The 22,660-nt window shown below is 40.4% G+C and overlaps 1 protein-coding gene across 6 annotated transcripts in view; it reads left to right on the plus strand.

Annotated features, from left to right (window-relative positions):
• Positions 1-22,660, plus strand: part of LARP4B (La ribonucleoprotein 4B) — an 87,271-nt gene that overhangs the window by 49,530 nt on the left and 15,081 nt on the right. For all 6 annotated transcript variants that reach the window (XR_003682206.2, XM_055087860.1, XM_055087858.1 and 3 more), the window contains 7 exons: positions 211-351; positions 12,489-12,567; positions 13,293-13,429; positions 16,115-16,218; positions 17,595-17,705; positions 18,904-18,957; positions 19,040-19,249. Coding sequence is in view for 5 of the 6 variants with exons in the window: in XM_055087860.1 (XP_054943835.1) it covers positions 211-351; positions 12,489-12,567; positions 13,293-13,429; positions 16,115-16,218; positions 17,595-17,705; positions 18,904-18,957; positions 19,040-19,249 (836 nt within the window). In the remaining variant the exon portion in view is untranslated. The remainder of the gene's footprint in view (positions 1-210; positions 352-12,488; positions 12,568-13,292; positions 13,430-16,114; positions 16,219-17,594; positions 17,706-18,903; positions 18,958-19,039; positions 19,250-22,660) is intronic.

Raw genomic sequence — 22,660 nt, forward strand, 5'->3', positions numbered from 1 at the left:
GGCTTCGGCTTTGTTTCCTTGTAGTTCATCTTTGGGAAAGTGTTTGTTAAGATCTGTGTCATGGTTAGTGACAGTATTTAAGAGCAACGAGGTTTCTCACAGTCAAGTTATAAAGGTCAAGTAACTGCAGGTATAAGTCTTGTTTTGTTTTGTTTTAAGAGAAGGCTATTCTTCTAACCCTGCCTTTTGGGGTGAAATTCTTAATTACAGGATTGGACACCAATGGTGATGGTGACAAAAGTCATGAGAATGCTGCACTGTCAGATTTACAGGAGTCAGACCAGACAGCCATGAGCACTTTGGGTCTGGACCATTCAGAGTATGAATCACCGCCTGAAAATAGCGAGACGGGTAAAGCTGTTTTATGAATTCATTTTCATATAGAGTATGGGCTTCTTTATGTTGCATTTTTAATTCTTTGTTCATTTCTTCTTTTTTGTTTCTTCCCTTGTGGTTTGATGATTTCTTTAGTGTCATGCTTGTGTTCTTTTCTCTCTAGCTTTTGTGTATCTATTGTAGGTTTTTGATTTGTGGTTACCATGGGGTTCCTCATATATGTTAACCTATAACTATATCTACTTGTTTTAAACTGATAGTCATTTAAGTTCAAACACATTCTAAAAGATCCTTCTTTTTTTACTTCCCTCCCCCACATTTTGTTTTTGATGTCATTTTGTATATTCTTGTTTCTCCCTTAACTGTGTATTGTAGTTATAGTTGCTTTTACAGTTTGTATCCTTATCTACCTACTGACTTATTTAAGTAATCTTCATTCCTTGCTATATGTCTGCCTTTCCTAGTGGGATTTTCCCTTTCCAATAGATTCTTAGTTCTTTTCCACTTCGAGAAGACCCTTCATCATTTCTTTTAGTGTAGGTTTAAGTATTGAATTCTTTTAGTTTTTTGCTTGTCTGAGATGTTGTTTAATCTCTTCTTCAATTCCAAAGGATAATCTTGCTGGGTAGAGTATCCAGGTTGCAGATTTTTCCCTTTCAGCACTTTAGGTATATCATGTCACTCCCTTCTGGCCTGCAGAGTTTCAGCAGGAAAATCAGCTGATAGCCTTATGGGGGTTCTCTTGTATGTCGCTCTTTGTTTTTCTCTTGTCTTTAGAATTCTCTCTGTAACCTTTACCATTTTAATTATCATATGTTGTGGTGTGGATCCCTGGGTTCATCTTGTTTGGGACCCTCTGTGCTTCCTGTACCTGGATATCTGTTTACTTCTTCAGCTTTGGGAAGTTTCCAGCCATAATTTCATCAGATACATTTTCTACCCCCTTCTCTCTCTCTCCTCCTTCTGGAACCCCTATAATGTGATTGTTATTATGCTTGATGTTGTCCCAGAGGTCCCTTAAACTCCTCATTTCATTTCATTTCATTTCTTTATTCTTTTGGCTGTGTTGGGTCTTCGTTGGTGCACATGGGCTTTATCTAGCTGCGGCGAGTGGGGGCTGCTCGTTGTTGTGGTGCTTGGGCTTCTCATTGTGGTGGCTTCTCTTGTTGCAGAGCACAAGCTCTAGGCACACGGGCTTCAGTAGTTGTGGTGCACAGGCTTAGTTGCTCCGCAGCATGTGGGATCTTCCTGGACCAGGGCTCAAACCCGTGTCCCCTGCATTGGCAGGTGGATTCTTAACCACTGTGCCACCAAGGAAGTCCAAACTATCCTCATTTTAAAAAATTTATTTTTCTCTTTGCTGTTCTTATTGGGTGATTTCCATTATTCTATCTTCTAGATCACTTATGTGTTCTTCTGTGTTGCCTAGTCTGCTTTCATTCACTGTACTGTCTTTCTCATTTCAGTTACTGTATTCTTCAGTTCTGACTGGTTCTTTTTTATATTTCCTAGTTTCTCATTAAAATTCTCACTGTGTTCATCTATTCCTTTCCCTAGTTCAGTTAACATTCTTATTACTAATGCTTTGAATTTTTTATCTGGTAAATTATCTGTTTCATTAGGGGTTTTTACAGTTTTTTTTCCTTTTCCTAGTTACTTGCTAAAATTCTCACCGTGTTCATCTATTCTTTCCCCAAGTTCAGCTAGTATTCTTATTACTAAAGCTTTGAACTCTTTATCTGGTAAATTAATTATCTGGTAAGTTAATTATCTCTGTTTCATTAGGATTTTTTCAGGTTTTTTTTCTTGTTCTTTCATTTGAAACATATTCTTCTGTCTTCTCATTTTGTTTAACTTTCTCTGTCTCTACGAAATTAGGTGAAACAGGTAACTATCATGGCTGGGGGAGAGTTGGGGGGGCCCATGGTGCTGGAACAGAAGGCTTGAGGGTTGGGTTTGAGCTGGTTCCATTCCCTCTAAATGTGTGCAGACCCCCTGACCCCACAGTGGTTCCTCCACCCTAGTGGAGAGCAGGCCAGAGCCAGAGGGGCTGGAGCGAGTTGGGGGGCATGCTAGGTGGTCCCAACATGCCATCAGAGCCCCAGGCCATTTCTAGTCCGATACCTCTGTGCACACATGTACCGACAATGGCCACCCTCGCCCTGTTCAGAGGTTTGTGTGGTTTTAAAAATTCAGCTTGTTAAATCTTTCCCTAAACAATGTGCCTTTCGATGCTTCCTTTGATTCTCCTTTAAACTGACTCTTCTGTTGATGCAGAGGTGAGAGGTTCTGGTCCAGAGGCCTCACAGGGAATGTAAGACCTTAATAATTCTTGAAAGGCAAATCAGATTTAAATAGGAGAAGCAGAAAACTGATTGTAGGGCAAAACGTCGATAAAAGTACAGAGAGGGAACGTTAATGTTGAAATTGAGAGTCAAACCCAAAATGAGTTGGCTTTCTGTAAAAGGGATATTTAAAGCTTTTCAGAAGAAGGAAAAGAGGAAGAGAGCAGTTCTCTTCTGGGGTCCAGGGTGTGGACCAGCATAGAAATGGCTGTAGGTAATGGGACACCAATTGCTCGCCTCCGATTTTGTTTCTGCCTTGATCTAAAAGACCAAACAATTTTTAAAACCCCAACAGACCTAAGGGGTGGGCTACACTCTCATTATTGCTAGTTGGATGGGAAAGCTTGAGTGGAAAGAAATAGCTCCCCCAAACTGGCTGCCAGCAGTTGAGCAGAGCAGCTGCCTGTGGAGCGTGTTCAGGCCCCTGTGTGACTGTCTAGAGACACGCTTGGGTTAGAGAAGGTTACATGACTGAGAAAGCCTGCCCTCCCTTTCTCACCACCAGCTGTGGTGTTATGTACGAGAGGTACGTAATAAGCACCATGTAAGTGTTTGGCATTAAATATTTGTTTATTTTCCCCTTGAAGGGGCCCCACAAAGACCTCATCCGCACGGTTGCTGCTTCAGTTGGCACTGACTGACCTTTGTGGTCACATGCCCGCCTGGACCCTCGCTTCCCTCCTCACTCTGCCTGGATTACACAGACCATCATTTCAGTTACTTCTTGCATCTAACTTCTTCACAGTTGCTTAGAAAATGCCTCCATCTTGTTAAAATATAATTCTCTACCTACTCTGTGTCTGTTCCTGAGCAGATAGACAGATGTGGCTGAAGAAAAAAATTATAGCAGTGTGGAATGGTCTCATTTTCCGTTCACGGTCTTGGACTAGTGGGGCTGCGTGGCCCCGTGCAGCCCAGCTTCTGGACGGCTATTTCACACCTACCAACCTTGGGGTATAGAGCATTAATGAAGCATAATTGATGTACCATAAACATCACATGTCTGGAATATCCTAGCCTTTCTGTAAGTTTTATTTTCCTTAGTTTAAAACACAGTATTCAGTGCATTCTAGAATTGACTTGCTGATTCTCCCTTCCTCACTGATTTCTCTACCGAATTTGACGAGGTGTGTGTACACATGAAAAACCATGACCCAGTCAAGATAACGAAGCTACCTGTGCCCTTCTTCCTGCCCACTCCCTGCCCCTGCCAACCGCTCATCTGCTTCCTGTCACTGTAGATTAGTTTGGGGGTTTCTAGAATTTTATGTAAATGGAGTTTTATAGTATATGCTCTTTTTCTCCTTACTAATTTTGAGATTCATTCATGTAATAACATTTATGGGCCTTTCCTTTTTATTGCCAAATAGTATTCCATTCCATCACATACCACAGTTTGTTTTTCTGTTCACCTGCTGATGAATATTTGGATTGTTTCCAGTTTGAGGCTCTTACAAATAAGGCTGCTATGGACATTTATAAACAAGGGTTTGTATGTACATATGTTTTCATTTCTCTTGGGTAAATACATAGGAATGGAGTAGATGCATTGTCTGTTAGGCATAGGTTTATCTTCTTAAGAAATGGTAGAGCTGTGTTCCGTAGCTGTACCCTTTGCACTCCCTCCTGCAGTGGATCGGAGCTCCAGCAGTTCCACGTCCTCACCAGCACTTGATACGGTCAGTCTTTTTAATGTTAGCCATTCTAAAAGGTAGGCAGTGGAATCTTATTGTGGTTTTACTTTGTATTTTCCTAATGACTAATGGTGCAAAGCATCTTTTCATGTGTGTATGTTTTCTTTGGTGAAGGGTCTGTTCAACTCTTTTGCCCTTTTTTTTTTTTTTCTTTTTTTTTTTGCGGTACATGGGCCTCTCACTGTTGTGGCCTCTCCCGTTGCGGAGCACAGGCTCCGGACGCGCAGGCTCAGCGGCCATGGCTCACGGGCCCAGCCGCTCTGCGGCATGTGGGATCTTCCCAGACCGGGGCCCGAACCCGTGTCCCCTGCATTGGCAGGCGGACTCAACCACTGTGCCACCAGGGAAGCCCTTGCCCATTTTTTTACTGAGTTGATTTATTATTGAGTTGAGAGTTCTTTGGACACAAGTCTTTACCAGATATGTAACTTGCAAATACATCCTTCCAGTCTGTGGCTTGTCTTTTTGTTCTCCTAACAGTATCTTTTGAAAACCAAAAGTTTAAAATCTTTTATATTGTCCAATTATGGATCTTGCTTTTGGTGTTTTTCCTGCGAAATCCTTATTTAATCCAAGGTTGCAAAGCTTTTCTACTTTAAGTTGTATGGTTTTAAATTTTACATTTTTTAGGTCTGTGGCCCATTTTAAGTTAATTTTTGTATGTGGTGTGAGGTGTGAAGCAAAGTTCTTTTTTGCTTTTTTCTCACATGTAGATATGCAACTGTTCCAGTACCATTCGTCAGAAACTGTTCCAGTACCATTCGTCAGAAAGACTCTCCTTTCCCCACTGCACTGCCTTTGTGCCTCTGTCAGAATCATTTGTCCCTGAGTATGTCGGTTTGTCTCTGGACTGTCTCTTGTCCATCCATCTCTTGGGACAACAAAACCACGCTGTTTTGCTTACTGTAAATAATTCTTAAAAACAGGTAGTATTAGCCTTCCAGTTTTGTTCATTTTCAGAGTTATTTTGGCTATTCTAGGTCCTTTCCTTTTCCATGCAAATTAGAATGAGCCGGTCAATTTCTATAGAATGCTGAGATTTTTATTGGGATTTCATTGACTCTGTAGATCAGTTGGAGAAGATTGACATCTTGGCTAGATGTTCGTGACATGGTGTATGTCTCCACTTTTTCAGATCTTCTTTAATCTCTCTTGACTGTATTTTTCAGTTTTCAGCCTACTGGCTTTTCACATCTTTTGTCCAGTTTATCCTTAAGTATCTCATATTTTTTGGTGCTATTGTAAGTGGTTTTTAAAAATTCAATCTGCAACTGTTTGTTACTAGTAGATAGAAATATAATTAATTTTTATAAATTGATATCATACCCTGGAAACTTGTTATGTTCACTTATTAGTGTTAGAAAGTATTTTGTAGATTCTGTTGGATGTTCTGTATAGGCTATCGTGTTATCTGTGAATAAATTCAGTTTTATTTCCTATCCAATTTGGTGCCTTTTATTCCTTTATCTTGCCTGGTTGCACTGATTAGATCCTTCCTTACAAAGATGAACAGATGTGGTGAGAGCAAACATCTGACTGATCTTAGGGGGGGAAAACATTGTCTTTCACCATTACATATAATGTTAGTTGTAGTTCTCCATATATGACCTTTATTGGTTGACAGGTACCCTTCTGTTATGATTTGCTGAGAGTTTTAAAGAGGAATGGTTAAAGAGGAATTTGTGATACTTTTTTCTTCATCTACGGCAATGACCAAATATTTTTTTCTTTTTTAGTGTGTGAAGATGAATTACATTGATTTTTTTAAAAATGTTTAACCAACCTTAAATTCCTGGGGTAAGCCTCACTGGTTCAGGATGTAATACACTTCTGATATATTGTTGGATTAGACTGGCCATAATTTTGCTTAGAATTTGTACACTTGTGTTCATGAAGAATATTGCTCTGTAGTTTTATTTTTGATGTTTTCCCTCCTATTAAATTTTTGGGAAGAGTTTATTTCTTCCTTAAATGAAGAATGAAGCCATCTGAGCCTAGAGTATTGATTGTGGGAAAGTTGTCAGCTACAGTTTGTTTTTTTTATATAGGGCTACTCAGCTTTATTTCTTCTTGAGAAAGCTTTGGTTGCTTATGTCTTATGTATTTTTCCATTTCATCTAAATTTTCAGTTATTGCATAGAATTGCTCATAATATTCTGTTTATACTTTTAATATCTGTAGAATCTGTAGTCATGTCACATCACTCATTCCTGTTATTGGTAATTTATGTCTTTTCTCCCCTCCTCCCCCTAGTCAATCTGGGTAGAGGTTTGTCAATTTTATTCATCTCAAAGAACCAGTATTTGGATCATAAGTCAGATCCTATGGTCTCTGTCTTTAATTTAAATGTTGTTTACTGTGGTAATTGACATGGTTAGGTTTGAGTCACCTTGCAATTTGTTTTTAGAATAGCTTTAGACTTACAGAAAAATTGAGAGGATTGAGTACAGAGAGTTCCCATAGACGCAGCATTCATTTTCTCCTGTTAACATCTTACATTCATATGATATATTTGCCACAGTTACTGAACCAGTGTTGGTACGTTTTACCTAATGTCCTTTTTCTGTCCCAGGACACCATGTTACATTTAGTTGATATGTGTTCTTAAGGCTGCTCTTGGCTGTAACAGTTTCTCAGACTTTACTTGTTTTTGATAACCTTGATAGTTTTGAGCAGTACTGGTCAGTTATTTTGTATGGTACTGGAATTCATTTGATGTTTTTCTCATCATGATGGGTTTGAGGGAAGGAATGCCACAGAGGTCAAGAGCAGTTTTCATCCCATCATTTTAAGGGTACATACTATCAGCATGATTTATTACAGTTGATGTTGACCTTCACCAGTTGGCTGAAGTAGGTTTATTATTAACTTTCTCACCTGTGAAGTTACTCTTTTTTTCCTCCCCCTTTCGATGTGGTGCTCTTTGGAAGGAAGTCACTGACTGAACCCAGCCTACACTTAAGGAATATCCCCTTCATGAGGGCAGAGAATCTACGTAAATAACTTGGAACTCTTATGCATAGGGATTTGTCTCTTCTCCCTCATTTATTTATTTGTTCAACCATTGACTTGTATCATTGTGGACTCATGGGTGTTTATTGTATCCATGTGTAAAAATCATCACTGCTTTATTTGATTGCTCCTTTGGCCATTGGAAGCTCTTCTAGTTGGCTCCTCCATCTGACCTACCCCATCAGTGAAGGGTTTGTTGTTGTTTTCTCATTCTCCCTGCTCTGGTCCTAGAATCAGCCATTTCTCCAAGGAACCTTGGTTCCTTGTTCTGGAAAATGGTATTTTATAAGAAAGCAAGCTTCCATACTTATCCATGCAGTTAGCATTTCTGGTATTCTTTATTCCTGTGTGTAAATCCTGATCTCCCTCTCTTGGCCTTAAAGATGCTGTGGTGCTCTCTTTTTACCTGCGTTATTTCTGATAACTTTATCATCCTTAACTTTGTTCCACTGTTTAAAATCTTGCTGCTTTTAAGATTTTTCTCATTATAGTGGTTTTGAGTATTTTGATTATGATGTATCTTAAAGGTAATCTTCTTGTTTCTTGTGGTTGGGGTTTGTTGAGCTTCTTGATCTGTGATTTATAAATGTTTTCATCAAACTTGGAATATCGTGGCTGTAATTTCTTCAAATGCTCCTCCCCTACCTTGCCATTTCTTCTCCTACATGATCTCTGGCTATACCTATATTAAACCCCTCGAAGTGATCCTCTGTCCTTTTTTAAAAAAATCTTATTTCTCTGTTTCATTTTGGGAAGTTTCTCTTATATTTTCAAGTTCACTAGTCTTCTGTACTATCTGATCAGTTGTTAATTTCACAAACTATATTTTTGATACCAGACATTGTAGTTTTCATCTGTATAAATTCTATTTGGGTCTTTTTAAATATTTTTTCATGTTTCTACATAACCTTTGGAGCATGTGGGGTACAGGTAGGATAACCATTACAATGTCTTTGTCAGTTAATGTTAACATTTGTGCGGGATAGGTTTCTTTACATTCGTAATTTTTGGTTGGACTGGATTTGACTTTGTTAGGTACTTAATATTTTTATATTTCTATAGATATTTTGGTTCTTGTTCCAGGATGCCACAAAGTTACTTGGAAACAAATTGATCCTTTCATATCTTGTTTTATGATTTGTTAGGCATGAGTGGAGCGGTTCTCAGTCTGGGGCTCATTATTTCCCACTTCTGAGGCCAGACTCTTCTCTCCTCTTTTGCCAGTGTGTTTGGGGCTCTGTGAGCATGAGGTCTTCCAGGCCAGCTGGTGGAGCAGGCACTGTGGAGCAGGATATGTGAGCTCCCTTCTTCCTTTCAAGTGGTTCTTTCCTGGCCTCAGGGAGTCCATCATACCTGTGCTGTGCATAGAACACGCACCTGCCTCCAGGGGTTCCTCGCACCTCTGGGCGCCCTCCCAGTGCACTCTGTCCTGCACCCTGAACTCATTGAGCCCGCTGGCTTCCATCTGCTTCTCACTTCCTGAGCCCAGGCCCACGACCGTCATGTGTCTTTATCTCTCAGGAGCCGATGCTCTACATCTGGAAAACTTGCTTCACTTATTCTTTTTTATTTTTAAAAAAAAAAAAAAATACTCATTCAAAACCCACCACGTGCCAGATTTACTTAGGACACATCAGTGAATGTGGTCGATGAAAGCCTTTGCCCTACTGATGCTTACATCTTATCTGGCAGAGACAGACTATTTATAATACACATAATAAATAAGTTCATGTTATATAATGTAAGGGTGATAAACAGTGGAAAAGACAAATCATGGTAGGCGAGGTTACAGTTTTTTCTAGCTTTATTTAGGTATATTGACACGTAAAAATTAATTATACTTAAGGTATACAGCAACATGATTATTTGATATCCATCACTTCACATACTTAGGTTTTTTTTTTTTTTTTTTTGGTATGCTGAGAACACAAGATCTACTCTCTTAGCAAATTTCAAGTATACAATACAGTATTATTAATTATAATCACCACGCTGTACATTAGATCCCCAGAACTTATTCATCTTATAACTGAAAGTTGGTACCCTCAGATCAACATCTTTCCATTTTTCCACCTCCAGCCCCTGGCAGCCATGGTTCTACCCTCTGGTTCCATGTGTTCAGTTTTTTTAGATTCCACATGTAAGTGACATTGTGTAATTTGTTTGGGTTCTGTCTGACTTATTTCACTTAGCATAATATTCTCCAGATTCATTCATGTTGTTGCAAATGGCAGGATTTCCTTCTTTCTTGTGGAATAATATTCCTGTGTGTGTGTGTGTGTGTATACACCACATTTTTTCAATCCATTCATCCATCAGTAAACACGTAGGTTGTTACCATGTCTTGGCTATTGTAAATAATACTCGAGTGAACATGGAGGTGCAGACATATCTTTGAGATCCTGATTTCCTTTCCTTTGTATATATGACCAGTAGTGGGACTGCTGGATCATGTGGTAGTGAGTGCTATTTTTAATTTTATGAGGAACCTCCACACTTTTCCATAGTGTTCCATTGGCTGTACCAATTTACATTCCCACCAGTAATACACAGGGGGTCCCTTTTCTTCACATCCTTGCCAGCACTTGTTATTTGTTACCTTTTTTTGATAACAATTCTAACAGGTGTGAGGTGATCCTCATTGTGGTTTTTGACTTGCACATCCCTAGTGATGAGCGATGTTGAACATCTTCTCATGTGCCACTTGGCCATCTGTATGTCTTCTTTGGAAAAATGTCTATTTAGGTCTTTTACCCATTTTTTAATCAGAGGTTTTTTTTTTTGCTACTGAGTTGTGTGAGTTCCTTATATGTTTTGGATATTAACCCTTTATCAGGTACATGATTTGTAAATATTTTCTCCTGTTCAGTAGGTTGCTTTTTCATTTTGTTGATGCTTTCCTTGGCTGTACAAAAGCTTTTGAATGGAATGTAGTGTCCCGCTTGTTTATTTTTGCTTTTCTTGCCTGTGCTTTTGGTGTCATATCCAAAAAAATTGTTGCCAAGACCGATGTATAGGACATTTTTTTCCTACATGTTTTTCTGTAGTTTTACGGTTTTAGGTCTTACGTTTAAGTCTTTAATTCATTTTGAGTTGGTTTTTGTATAAGATGTAAGATAAGGGTTCCATTTAATTCTTTTGCATGTGGCCATCAGCTTTCCCCACACTGTTTATTGAAGAGACTGTCCTTTCCCCCTTAAGTATTCTTGGCAGCCTTGTTGAAAATCAGTTGATTATAAATATGCGGGTTTATTTCTGGGCTCTCGATTCTGTTCCATTGATCTATATGTCTGTTTTTATGCCAGTACCATACTTTTTTGATTACTATAGCTTTTTAAAGTAGTTTGAAATCAGGAAGTGTGATGCTTCCACCTTTGTTCTTCGTTCTCAAGATTGCTTTTGCTATTCTGTATCGTTGTGGTTCCATACAAATTTTAGGATTGTTTGATGTATTTATGGGAAAAATGCCATTGGAATTTTGATAGGAATTGATTGCATTGAATCTGTAGATTGCTTTGGAAATTTTTACATGGAGATTTTCACAATATTAATTATTCTAATCCAGGAACATGGGGTGTCTTTTCATTTATTTGTCTTTAATTTCTTTCATCAATATCTTCAAGTTTTCAGCTTACAGATCTTTCTCCTCCTTGGTTGGATTTATTCCTAGGTATTTAATTCTTTTGGATGTAATTGTGAATGGGATTTTTTTCTTAATTTCTCTTTCGGGTAGTTTGTTGTTAGTGTATAGAAATACAGTTGGTGGTATGTCACAAGTCACGTAGGCTTTCTTCCTTGTTCTGCATTCTTTTTTCTCTTTGTTCCTGTAACTGGCTGATTTCACATGACCTGTCTTCGAGCTTGCTGATTCTTCCTTCTGCACAATTAGGTCTGCCTGTGCCCTGTGGTTTTCTCCTTTGTGTCACATTCTACCTGTTTACTGTTGACTTGTTTGACTATTGATTGCCTCCCAATGAGAGCAGAGACTGCCTCATTGAGGGTGAGTAAGCAGTTCCACAGCAGTGCCCGGCATGCAGGAGATAGCTAAAGGAGAGACAGGACATATCTGTTCAATGTGAATTTAAATGGTGCTCAGGAGAGGCCTTTCTGGATGAAGGAATGAAATGAGATTGTGGTTTCATTGGCCATTTCTGATTTTGTCTCATTTGCTCCATTGGTTTTGTTTGTTTTATTTTGTTTTTTTGCTGGTGGGGGATGGATTTTGTTAAAACTCTTTATATAAAACACACACAAGCTCTCTGTCCTTATTTGTCATCAGTGTTCCCACTTTGCTTTTTTGATGGTCTTTAACTTTGACTTTTAAAATACAAGTGTTTCTTGTTAGAAAGTTCTTCATGTATTATTATGCCATGCAAATCTATATAGTAGTGTGCAAAAAAACTTTTAGTTATTTTGATTATTTCCTGTATATTTTATTATATGTTTAGTATCTCGTGTGCTTCTAGGTTACTTGAAAATCCTTTTTGAATTGAGACAAAGCATTAAATAAGCTTATACTTATTTTGTAATAAAAAGTACCTGCTAAACTTTGCTAATAAATCTTACTCCTCAGGTTTTTTTTTTTTTTTTTTTTTTTTTTTTTTGCTGTGTTGGGTCTTTGTTGTTGCACATGAGCTTTCTCTAGTTGCAGTGCACGGGGGCTACTCTTCCCTGCAGTGCACGGGCTTCTCATCGCGGTGGCTTCTCTTGTTGCGGAGCACGGGCTCTAGGTGCTTGGACTTCAGTAGTTGTGGCTCACGGGCTCTAGAGTTGTGGCGCACGGGCTTAGTTGCTCTGCGGCACGTGGGATCTTCCTGGACCAGGGATCGAACCTGTGTCCCCTGCATTGGCAGGTGGATTCCTAACCACTGCGCCACCAGGGAAGCCCTCAGGTTATTTTTTGAAACTGTGTTTTTGTTTGGGGGAGAGTGTTCTTCTTTTTTTTTTTTTTTGCCTATGATTGCCTTGTAAAATATCATTTTTCTTATATTCTCTATACATTATGTGGATAAATTACTATGTATATTGAAAACATTAGAATTGCTATACTGAATCATGTGCTTGGTAAATTTAAGCCATTTTTTCCATTGCTTCTCTGTAGGAGGAAATGAATCTCAACCAGAAAGCCAGGAAGACCCCCGGGAAGTACTTAAAAAAACATTGGAATTCTGCTTGTCTAGGTAAGGATGGTAGTGTTTTTCTAGTATCTGATATCTAAGGTGTTGTGCACTGCTACTATGTACAGATGTCATGCTTTACACAGAAGGAGTATCTGTTAACATCTGTGTCTGTACGTCCATCTGTAGGACATTGAGATCCCTCCTACCCCCATCCCCTGCCCACGGACTTGGACTCTGATGGTGGGGCCATAGGTGGTCAGCCTCACAGGTTGTAGTCGTGGGTCAAGCTGTTGGTCACTTTACTGCTTTTCTGTCCTCTGCTGCAGAAGGCTGTTGAGGCCAGAGTTGGAGTCGCAGCCCCTCTGACAAGTGTTCCAGCCTGAACTGCAAGCACTGTGGGCACCAACCTTTCTTGGCCTTATCACATTTTTCTTACTTTTTCATTCTCTTAGCTGGGTTTCCTTACTTTAAGAAGTTGTGTTGCTATTTTTAAAAAGCTACTCAAACACTTTTTAGAACAAAGATGAGCTATAAATACATTTTTTTAAAGATTTACCTGCTCATTAATTTTGATCGTATAAAGTGCAGTACACTTCTACTTTTGCTCTCTCTGCCTCCCCAGATGTCTTTGACAAAATCGACGTAAGGTCAGAGAGATGGCAAATCGCAGGGGGTGGTTTGAACTCAGCTCTCACTCCAGGGCAGTACCGTACCACACTCGTGCCTCTTGTGAAGCTTCCTTTTAAAGAAGTTGTGAATTAAGAGAGATTGTCTTCTTTCTCCAGGGAGAACCTTGCTAGTGACATGTACCTTATATCACAGATGGACAGTGATCAGTACGTGCCAATCACCACGGTAGCTAACCTGGACCACATCAAGAAGCTCAGCACCGACATGGACCTGATTGTCGAAGTGCTGAGATGTAAGTAGACTGCAGCCCAGGCTGCATCGTACATGCTCTTGACAGCATTTTTCTTGCCAGTGTGATGCTTAGATTCACAGCCATTTGTGCTAAGGTACCCGGCCTGGTGTCACAGATGGGCCATCGTAGGTTTTCTAGCAGGTCTGCGGTGGTATCTCATTGTAGTTTTAATTTCTATTTCTTTAGTGCCTGATGACACTGGGCAGTCTTTTCATGTGCTTCCTTTCTGAGCTGTCTGTTCAAATGCCCCACCCCCACCACTTTTTTTTTTTAGTTTTATTACAGGTGAGATTTGAGGAGCGTGTATTTGTGTGCAATTTGAGATGCATGTATCTGTATTTGTCCTTATTGGAGATGTGATTTGCAAATACATTCTCCCAGTCTGTGGCTTCTCTTTTTGTTCTAATAATGTCTTTTGAAAAGCAGAGTTTTCAATTTTTTTATATAGTCCAGTTTATTATTTATTTTCTTTTATGGATCTTGCTTTTGGTGTTGTGCCTAAGAAATCTTTGCTTAATTTAGGGTCACAAGGATTTTCTCCTAGTAGTTTTAGTGTTTACATTTTTAGGTCTGTGATCTATTGTCAGCTGATTTTTGTATGGGGTATGAGCTGTCTACCCCCTTGCATGTGAATGTGCTGCTCTTCCAGCCCATTTGTTGAAAACACTCTGCTTCTCCACTGCACTGCCTTTGTGCCATTGTGAGAATCATTTATCCCTATATGTGTGGGTTTCTCTCTGGGTCGTATGTCAGTCCTCGATCTATTTTGTCTGTTTTGATGCCATTGCTGCAGTGTCTGGATGGTACTGGCTTTTATAGTACATCTTAGAGTAGTTGCAAAATCTCCAGCTTTGTTTTGGCTCTTCCAAATGCTTGGCATTTCCATGTGAATTTTAGAATCGACATTTGGTTTTTCAAAAGGTCCTGTTGGTATTTTTACTGGGATTACATTAAATCTATAAATCAATTTGGGGAGTATTGACATTTTAACAATATTGGGTTTTCCAATTCATGAACATAGGATATCTCTCCATTCATTTAGAAAAATCTTAAAAATTTTTCTCTTGGCAATGTTTTGCATTTTCATAGTGCAGGTGTTTCATATCTCACCAGATTTGTAACTAAGTATTTCGTATTGGGGCATAAATATTTTTATTTCAATTTCTAGTTGTTCGGTGCTAGTATGTAGAAATACAATTTATTTTTGAATATTAATCTTGTATACTTAAACCTTTTGAAACTCACAATTCTAGTTTTTTATGGAAATTGTATCAGATTTTCTACATAGAGCTCAGCTTGAATGAAAGTGAATGAAAAGGTTACCTTCTTACACCCAGTCTGGGTGCATGTAATTTCTATTTCTTGCATTATTGCCCTGGCTTAAGCCTCCAGTGCTGTGTTGAATAGAAGTGAGGAGAGTCAGCATCCTTGCCTTGGCCCATCTTCTAGTAAGAAAATGCTAGATGTTGGTTTTTTTGTAGGTGAGGAGGTTTCCCTTCTACTCCTAGTTAGCTGAGAATTTTTATCAGAAATGAATGTTGGATTTTGTCAAATGCTTCTGCATCTATGAGATAGTTGTGTGGGGTTTTTTTTGTTTTTTAGTCCATTAATATGGCGAATTACATTGCTTATTTCTTTTGGTAAACCAACCTTGCATTACTGAAAAAATCCACTTGTCATTCATTATGTATTCCCATCTTTATATATTGTTAGATTCAGTTTGGCAAAATTTGATAAGAATTTTTATTGTTCATGGGAGATATTGGTCTATAGTTTTCTTGTTTTGTAATGTCTTTGTTTAGTTTGGGTATCAAAGAACTGCTGGCTTCATAGGTTGAATTGGAAACTGCTTTCTTAAGTTCAGAAGAGTTTGTACTATAGAATTGTTATTTTTTTCTTGACATTTGGTAGGATTCTCCAGAAACCACATGGGCCTTGAGTTTTCTTTTCTCTCATGGATCCTACTTTCCAAAAGTTAGCTTTGGTACTAAGGGGTGTTTCCATTTCTCCTAGAAGTTGTAATATGTGTTGGTAATATATGTCTTCGTGCTGGTACACAGCTCTGAGCCCTGATTTTGATCCTGGTGTGCTATGACCTGAGTCTGCATGTGATAGAATTTCATAGAGTGACACCAAAAACCAAAACCTAACAAAAGGAGATAAGGCAAAAGCTGGTGAAACCTGAGTTGGGCCTGTCCCCGTGCTGGCAGTGTTGACCCTTGTTTCAATGGTGGATTGTGGTTGTGTAAGATCCATTGTTAGGGAAGGCTGAGTGAAGGGTGCTGACAACTTCTGTGAGTTCAAAATTAAGTCGTAAGGAGACAGGAAAGTGTCTTGTTTTGGGGACTTGTAGAAAGAGAAAGTCTCTAGCCCTGCATTGTGACCGACTTGGAGTTGTTTGAGCTGTGGAGAGCCTGTGTCATAGCATTACCTCTGTTACAGCTCCCACAGGGCTCCCCAGAGCCCCTAACTGTAATGTGCAAGATTGGTCTAAAACCTTTTGATAGCTTGTGTTAAGCTATCAAGACTTTTGATAGTTTTTCCCATTGTATATGGCTTTCTTTAACGCATCTGGCGATGTAGTCTAACACGTCCTGCTAGAGTATCTACCTTAGGTCACGATGTAGTGCAAATGGTTGATTTGTTTTAATATTTGTGTATCATCCATTTCTCTTCTCTTTACAGCTTTACCTTTAGTCCAAGTGGATGAGAAGGGAGAAAAAGTAAGGCCAAATCAGAATCGTTGCATAGTAATATTACGTGAAATACCTGAATCCACCCCTGTAGAAGTAAGTCAGTTCTCCTCTGAAGGAAACTTGGACTTTTTTGGGTGGGTTTTTGGAAGATGTATTTTAAAGCAAAAATACGTACAGTAACACTTTTTTCCCAAGATTTACACACTCTGATAGTTACAGTGTGATTCATTTGTAAGAGTGGTTCTCAAACTTTTTGGTCTCAGGACTCCATTACACATTTCACACTGTAAAAAGTAGTGAGAGTTTATGGTAGCTTCAGTATTTAGAAGTTAGAAAGAGAAAAGGTTTAAATATTTATTCATTTTAAAATAAGAATAGTAAACCAACAAGTTGAGACAGAGAACATATTTTATGTTAAATCACTTTCCAAAACAAATTTTCACAATGAGAAGGATGCAGTGAACACCAGTGTGGCCTGTGCTTGATTTGAGCCAACATGCCAGTATCGGTGCATTTCTGGGTTTAATTTGACTGGTTGATTTTTTCATTATAAGTCATATTTTTCTATTTCTTTGTGTGCCTGGCAAATTTTGAATGGATGCCAGGCATTTTGGATTTTATTTTATTGGGTACGGAGTGTTTTTGTACTCCTTTCTGTACATGTTCTTGAGCTCTGTTTTGAGGCTCAGTTAAGTGACTTGGAACTGGTGAAAGCAGACTGGCCTCCCCCTGGGGCAGTGCTTCCTGAGAGCTCCACCTGATGTCCTGAGTTAGGATTGTTTTCCACTCAGGCTGGTGGAGACACTCCCCGATCCCGGAGAGCTCTAGGGGAAACCTCTCATCACTTCAGGTTGCTGTTTCCTGAACACAGAGCCCTGGGGGGAACCCCTGAGCTCTGCAGCTTTGGGCTGGGCCTGTGCCCACCCTCCTGGCACCACGGCCTGGAAGCCCCATATGTGAGTCAGGCACTCGTGGACCCGTCTGTACCTGTCCCTCTCAGGAATTGCTGTCCTGCATGGCCCGAGGTCCACTGTCTGAACAATGCTATTTCATATATTTTGTTTTTTTGTTTGTAATTATTTCATGTGGGAGGGTAAATGTAGTCCATCTTGGCTGGAAGCAAAAGGCCAGCTAATTTTTAGATTTCTTAAATTACCTTTCTCTCCCTCCAAATTGTGTAGTTATTAGCAACTGGTAAAATAAAATATTTTCCTATTAATTTAGTTACTGGTCTCTTAGGGGTCAGGAAAGTTGTCATTGGGTTGTGAATTTTATTTCCTGTGACAGTGGGATCCCAATTCTGGAAGCCACACTGAACTCTTCAACCACCTTGAGAGAGGGCCCTGGACTTCGGTGTGCTGGGGTTGTCTTCTAGGCATCTGTCCTTAAGCGTGGGCACCGTGTTTCTTTGGTGAGGACAAGCAGTATCATAGTTGAGAATTAATTTCTTACCTCTCTGTTTCCTATAGGAAGTAGAAGCACTATTTAAAGGCGATAACTTACCGAGATTTATAAACTGTGAATTTGCCTATAATGATAATTGGTTTATTACATTTGAAACAGAAGCAGATGCACAACAGGTAAGCTCTTCCTCCCCCTACCCCCCACCCTGTTCCACCACAAAGGACAGAGTTTACCAGTACTTAGCAGTCAGTACATAGTGGGACTAAACATGGGCACGGAGATTACGATCACATGTGGTGTTGAGTGTGAACATAAGGTGCAGGGAAATCAGGTTGAAGAAACATAGGTGTGTGTGTAGACAGTTTTGTAGCAATGTGAAAAGCATAGACGTTGTTTTCTAAGGACATGTAAGACAGGCAGCCTAGGAAAACTGGTTCTTTTCTTATCTCTGTACAGAGAAAGGTTTTAATATTTGGAAAAGTGTTTGGGAAATTTGAACCCAACTCTAACTTTCCCTGGGCAACCTTGTATTACAAGGTGCTTGAAAAGGCATTGAGAAGCTCTGTGAGAGGCATGGAGTTCAGACGGCTCCCTGCCTTTGAAGGAAGCATCATATTCAGGGGAAACTCTAGCCTGCGTAAAGGAATGGCAGTAGAGTATGGGGCGTTAACACGGTGAGGCTGCCATGGGTTCAGAAGAGAGAAACAAGAATCTGAAAGATGGGTTAGGTCTTAATTGGATGGAAGGGAAAGAAGGACTAGGAGGAGCAAGGTGATGGGAGGTGAGAAAAGGCATGTTTGTGGAGCAGGTGCAAGCCCCCCTTACCTGCGTGGGGAATATGGCCTGAGGCTGAGTCAGATGGGTCAGAGCCTTCGGAGTTATGTAGGAGAATTTGGAGCAGAATCAGGAGCTTCACAAATAATGACTTTTGAATATTGCGATCCTAATCCTTTTCATTTCCTAAATTTGTAATTCCAAGTTCATATTGGGGTTATTACTAGGACCTTGGTATCCATTGTTTTCCCAGGTAAGGATTCTTAGCCTATGTTCTGTGGGATGCTTTTATGGTTTCTATTAACACTTACAAAATTGTATACAAATACCGTTCATGAGAATTTTTTTCCTTCTTTTCTTTTTTATTGACGTATAGTCAATTTACAATATTACATTAATGAGAATTTTGGATAGGGGCTCCATAGCTCTTATCAGGATCTTTTAAGGAATCTGTGACCCAAAAAGGTTAAGAATCACTGTGCTAGGTCCTGTCCACCATATTTTAACTATATAATTGCTTATTTGAGGTGCTGAATTAATTATAGGTTCATCTTATTTATAAGATTAACACAGTGGTGTTATTAATGATTTTGTCTTCAGGCTTACAAATATCTGCGAGAAGAAGTCAAAACTTTTCAAGGAAAACCAATTAAGGTAAGCAAGACCATTGGTTATACTTTATCTACAAACCAATGTCCTTAAGTGTTCTAACAGAAACTTATATGTTTTCAAACAGGCACGGATAAAAGCAAAGGCAATAGCTATAAACACATTTTTGCCAAAGAATGGCTTTAGACCTCTGGACATGAGCCTCTACACACAGCAGCGCTACACCGCATCGTTTTACTTACCTCCGGTCTACAGCCCCCAGCAGCAGTTTCCTCTGTACAGCCTGATCGCCCCCCAGACATGGTCAGCGACACATAGCTATCTTGATCCGCCCTTGGTGAGTCCTGGCTTCACTGGAGCTTCTATGGCAGACAACCCTGTTGCAGACACTAGGTGCTTTGGAGAATAATATCTTCTTCTAACAGGGGAAACCAATACGGATGCCGTTTGCCATAGTAAAACAGGCCTTCAAGTTCTCTGGTGGATTTTCAGTTCAATTGGGAGATAAATATGGAACTGTGTAAATTTTTAAAAACCTTTCCAATAATGAGATCCCGATCCTTTACCTGGTTTGCCTCCCCTCCTGTCTAGCATTTCCTTTCCTAAGCTGTGTAATCCCTAGAAAAACACAAAATGTGATTACGAATTGTAGGCTAGCCGGGGTCCTTCTGAGCACAGAGGGGAATCCAACGGGGCATGGTTTGAAGGAGAAAAGGATGTTTAATAGGCTTCTAACAATCCAGGACAAGTGGAAGACATATAGACAGGCCTTGTTTTATTGCGCTTTGCAGATACTCTGTTTTTTTGGTTTTCCTTTTTTTTTTTTTTTTTAAATTGCAGGTTGTGGCAACCCTGCATTGAGCAAGTCTTTTGGTGCCATTTTTCCAACAGTGTTTGCTCACTTTGTGTCTCTGTGTCACATTTGGTAATTCTCACAGTATTTCAGGCTTTTTCATCATTATTATATTTGTCATGGTGATCTGTCATCAGTGATCTTAGACTCACTGAAGGCTCAGAGGATGATTAGCAGTTTTTAGCAGTAAAGTATTTTTTCATTAAGGTGTGTACATTTTTTTTAAGGTATAATACTATTGTACACTTAGACAATAGGATAGTGTAAACATAATTTTCATGCTCACTGGGAAACCAAAAAATTTGTGTGACTTGCTTTATTGCGACATTTGCTTTATTGCTGGAACTGAACCCACGGTATCACTGAGGTCTGCCTGTACTGTCTTATAAGCTTTATTTCTCACACCAGCCCTACAGCTGGCTGGAGTGATTAATTTTTACAGATTTTGGCCTGTTTAAGGCCTCTGGTTAGACTCGATAGATGTGTAATGGAGCCATCATTTTTCTCCAGCTGTGCTGCTGTAGATGTTAGTGTGATTGGCGGGCCGTGTCTGGCAGTTGCAGGAGTCTGATGGAGCGGGATGTGAGAATCAGGGCTGCGCTGCGGAGGGCAGGCCATGGGGAAGGTTGTGGTCAAAGAGGAGGAACTGAGTAACCCTGAAGGTATGGCTGTGGCCAAGTCAGGGGGAGTCAGACCACTGATGGTGAGAGGGCAGGCGTGGGGGAGGGAGCGTTGGTGCACCTGGGTACCTGGTACCTGTTTTGCACAGAATGTCAAGATGCGTGTCCAGGAAAGGCACATGTCGGACAGGCGACAATTGTGTGAATCTCTGAGTATTTCTGAGCTAAAGCAGAGGCTGAAGCAGGGACTGGGAGGGGAGGTTGGTAAGGTCTGTCAGGGCCAGACCGTCCAGGCCTTGAGTGTGTCCTGAGGCATGAGGGCCCTGGGGGATGGATGGGGAGGACGGACAGCCCTCAGGAGCCCAGGGCCAGCGTGGGACGAGAGCATTGAGCACACAAGGTAGTGCTCCGTCTCTGTTGAGTGAATCCTTATGGTAAGAAAACGCACTGCTGTTTTGAAATCCTCACCGCGTTCCGTGGAAGTGTACCGAGAGCCATGTAGCTCATGTATCGTGAGCAAGGAAATCTTCAAGGGGAATAGCATCCATCAATTCTTGGTTGAATGATTCCTCCAAAGGAGTCTCACTGCTGTGCTTGTTTTTGTAATCTCTCTTAATCATATTTGTCCCTGTCCCAAGTGGGGGCCCTTGCTTCCCAGGTGGTAGTCAGGCCGTGCGGCTGGTTCCTTTGATCTGGCTGGGCCGCATGAGGCCCGTTGTAAAACAGACTGCATCATTTTGAGCAGAAGTGACAAGATGAGACCTATTAATTCTCAGCAAGTTGTGTTAAATTACTGCGTTAGCAACCAATTTATTTTTAAACTCTTGAGCAAAATTACTTAAATACCAGGGTTTTATATGTAAAATTACAGGTACGAAATGATTCGTCTCAATTGTTCTTATCATGATTTACAATCTTCAAACTCTAGTTCTGATGTGATAGATGTATTTCTGAATATATGGTAGTTCCTCAGAAGAGCTTTGGAGATCTTAACACAGTTTTTTGGAGGTTTTTTCTTGTTGCTTTTTAATTTATTTTTGGCTGCGTTGGGTCTTCGTTGCTGCGCGTGGGCTTTCTCTAGTTGTGGCGAGCAGGGGCTACTCTTCATTGCCATGTGCAGGCTTCTCATTGTGGTGGCTTCTCTTGTTACTGAGCACAGGCTCTAGGTGCATGGGTTTCAGTAGTTGGCGGCTTACGGGCTTAGTTGCTCCGCGGCATGTGGGGTCTTCCCAGACCAGGGATCAAACCCATGTCCCCTGCATTGGCAGGCAGATTTTTAACCACTGCACCACCAGGGAAGTCCCTAACACAGTTTTTTAAAAATAAATAAATTTATTTATTTATTTATTTTTGGCTGCATTGGGTCTTCGTTGCTGTGCTCGGGCTTCCTCTAGTTGCGGCAAGCGGGGGCTACTCTTCATTGCAGTGCTCAGGCTTCTCATTGTGGTGGCTTCTCTTGTTGTGGAGCACAGGCTCTAGGCATGCGAGCTTCAGTAATTGCGGCACGCGGACTCAGTGGTTGTGGCTCGTGGGCTCTAGAGCACAGACTCAGTAGTCGTGGTGCACGAGCTTAGTTGCTCCGTGGCATGTGAGATCTTCCTGGACCAGGGCTTAAACCTTTGTCCCCTGCATTGGCAGGTGGATTCTTAACCACTGCACCACCAGGGAAGTCCCATAATACAGTTTTAACTGCATCTTTCTCCCTCAGCATTTCCCTTTTATTGCTTTCATTTTCTTTTTCAAAATTTGGAATGATTTGTTTTGGTCCTAAGCTGTTTTTAATCATCCTATTACAGCTTTTGGTTAGCTCTAGTTAAGAGGAATTGCCGGCTTTTTGTCTTTTCCTTTTCCCCAAACAAGGAGCGGCCTGTTTGTCTCTCTCAATTTAGTGAAAATATAAGGTGGGAACTGGATGGCACCAAGGAGTTAAATGCCTTTGAATCCATCAGGGAATGTTGTTTATACAGAAATTATTTGAAACCACATGTTCAGAATCCAGAAGACAGGAATGATCACTCTTTCCATGATTTTTAAAAAAGAACTATTTCAACACTAAGTTCTATCTTATTTTTGTTGTGACTAGATTTTTTTTTTTTTTTTTTTTTTTTTTGCGGTACGCGGGCCTCCCTCTGCTGCGGCCTCTCCCGTTGCGGAGCACAGGCTCCGGACGCGCAGGCCCAGCGGCCATGGCTCACGGGCCCAGCCGCTCCGCGGCACGTGGGATCTTCCCAGACCGGGGCGCGAACCCGGTTCCCCTGCATCGGCAGGCGGACGC

The sequence above is a fragment of the Physeter macrocephalus genome, chromosome 11, assembly GCF_002837175.3.
Source record: "Physeter macrocephalus isolate SW-GA chromosome 11, ASM283717v5, whole genome shotgun sequence".
In the NCBI taxonomy this organism is placed as follows: domain Eukaryota; kingdom Metazoa; phylum Chordata; class Mammalia; order Artiodactyla; family Physeteridae; genus Physeter; species Physeter macrocephalus.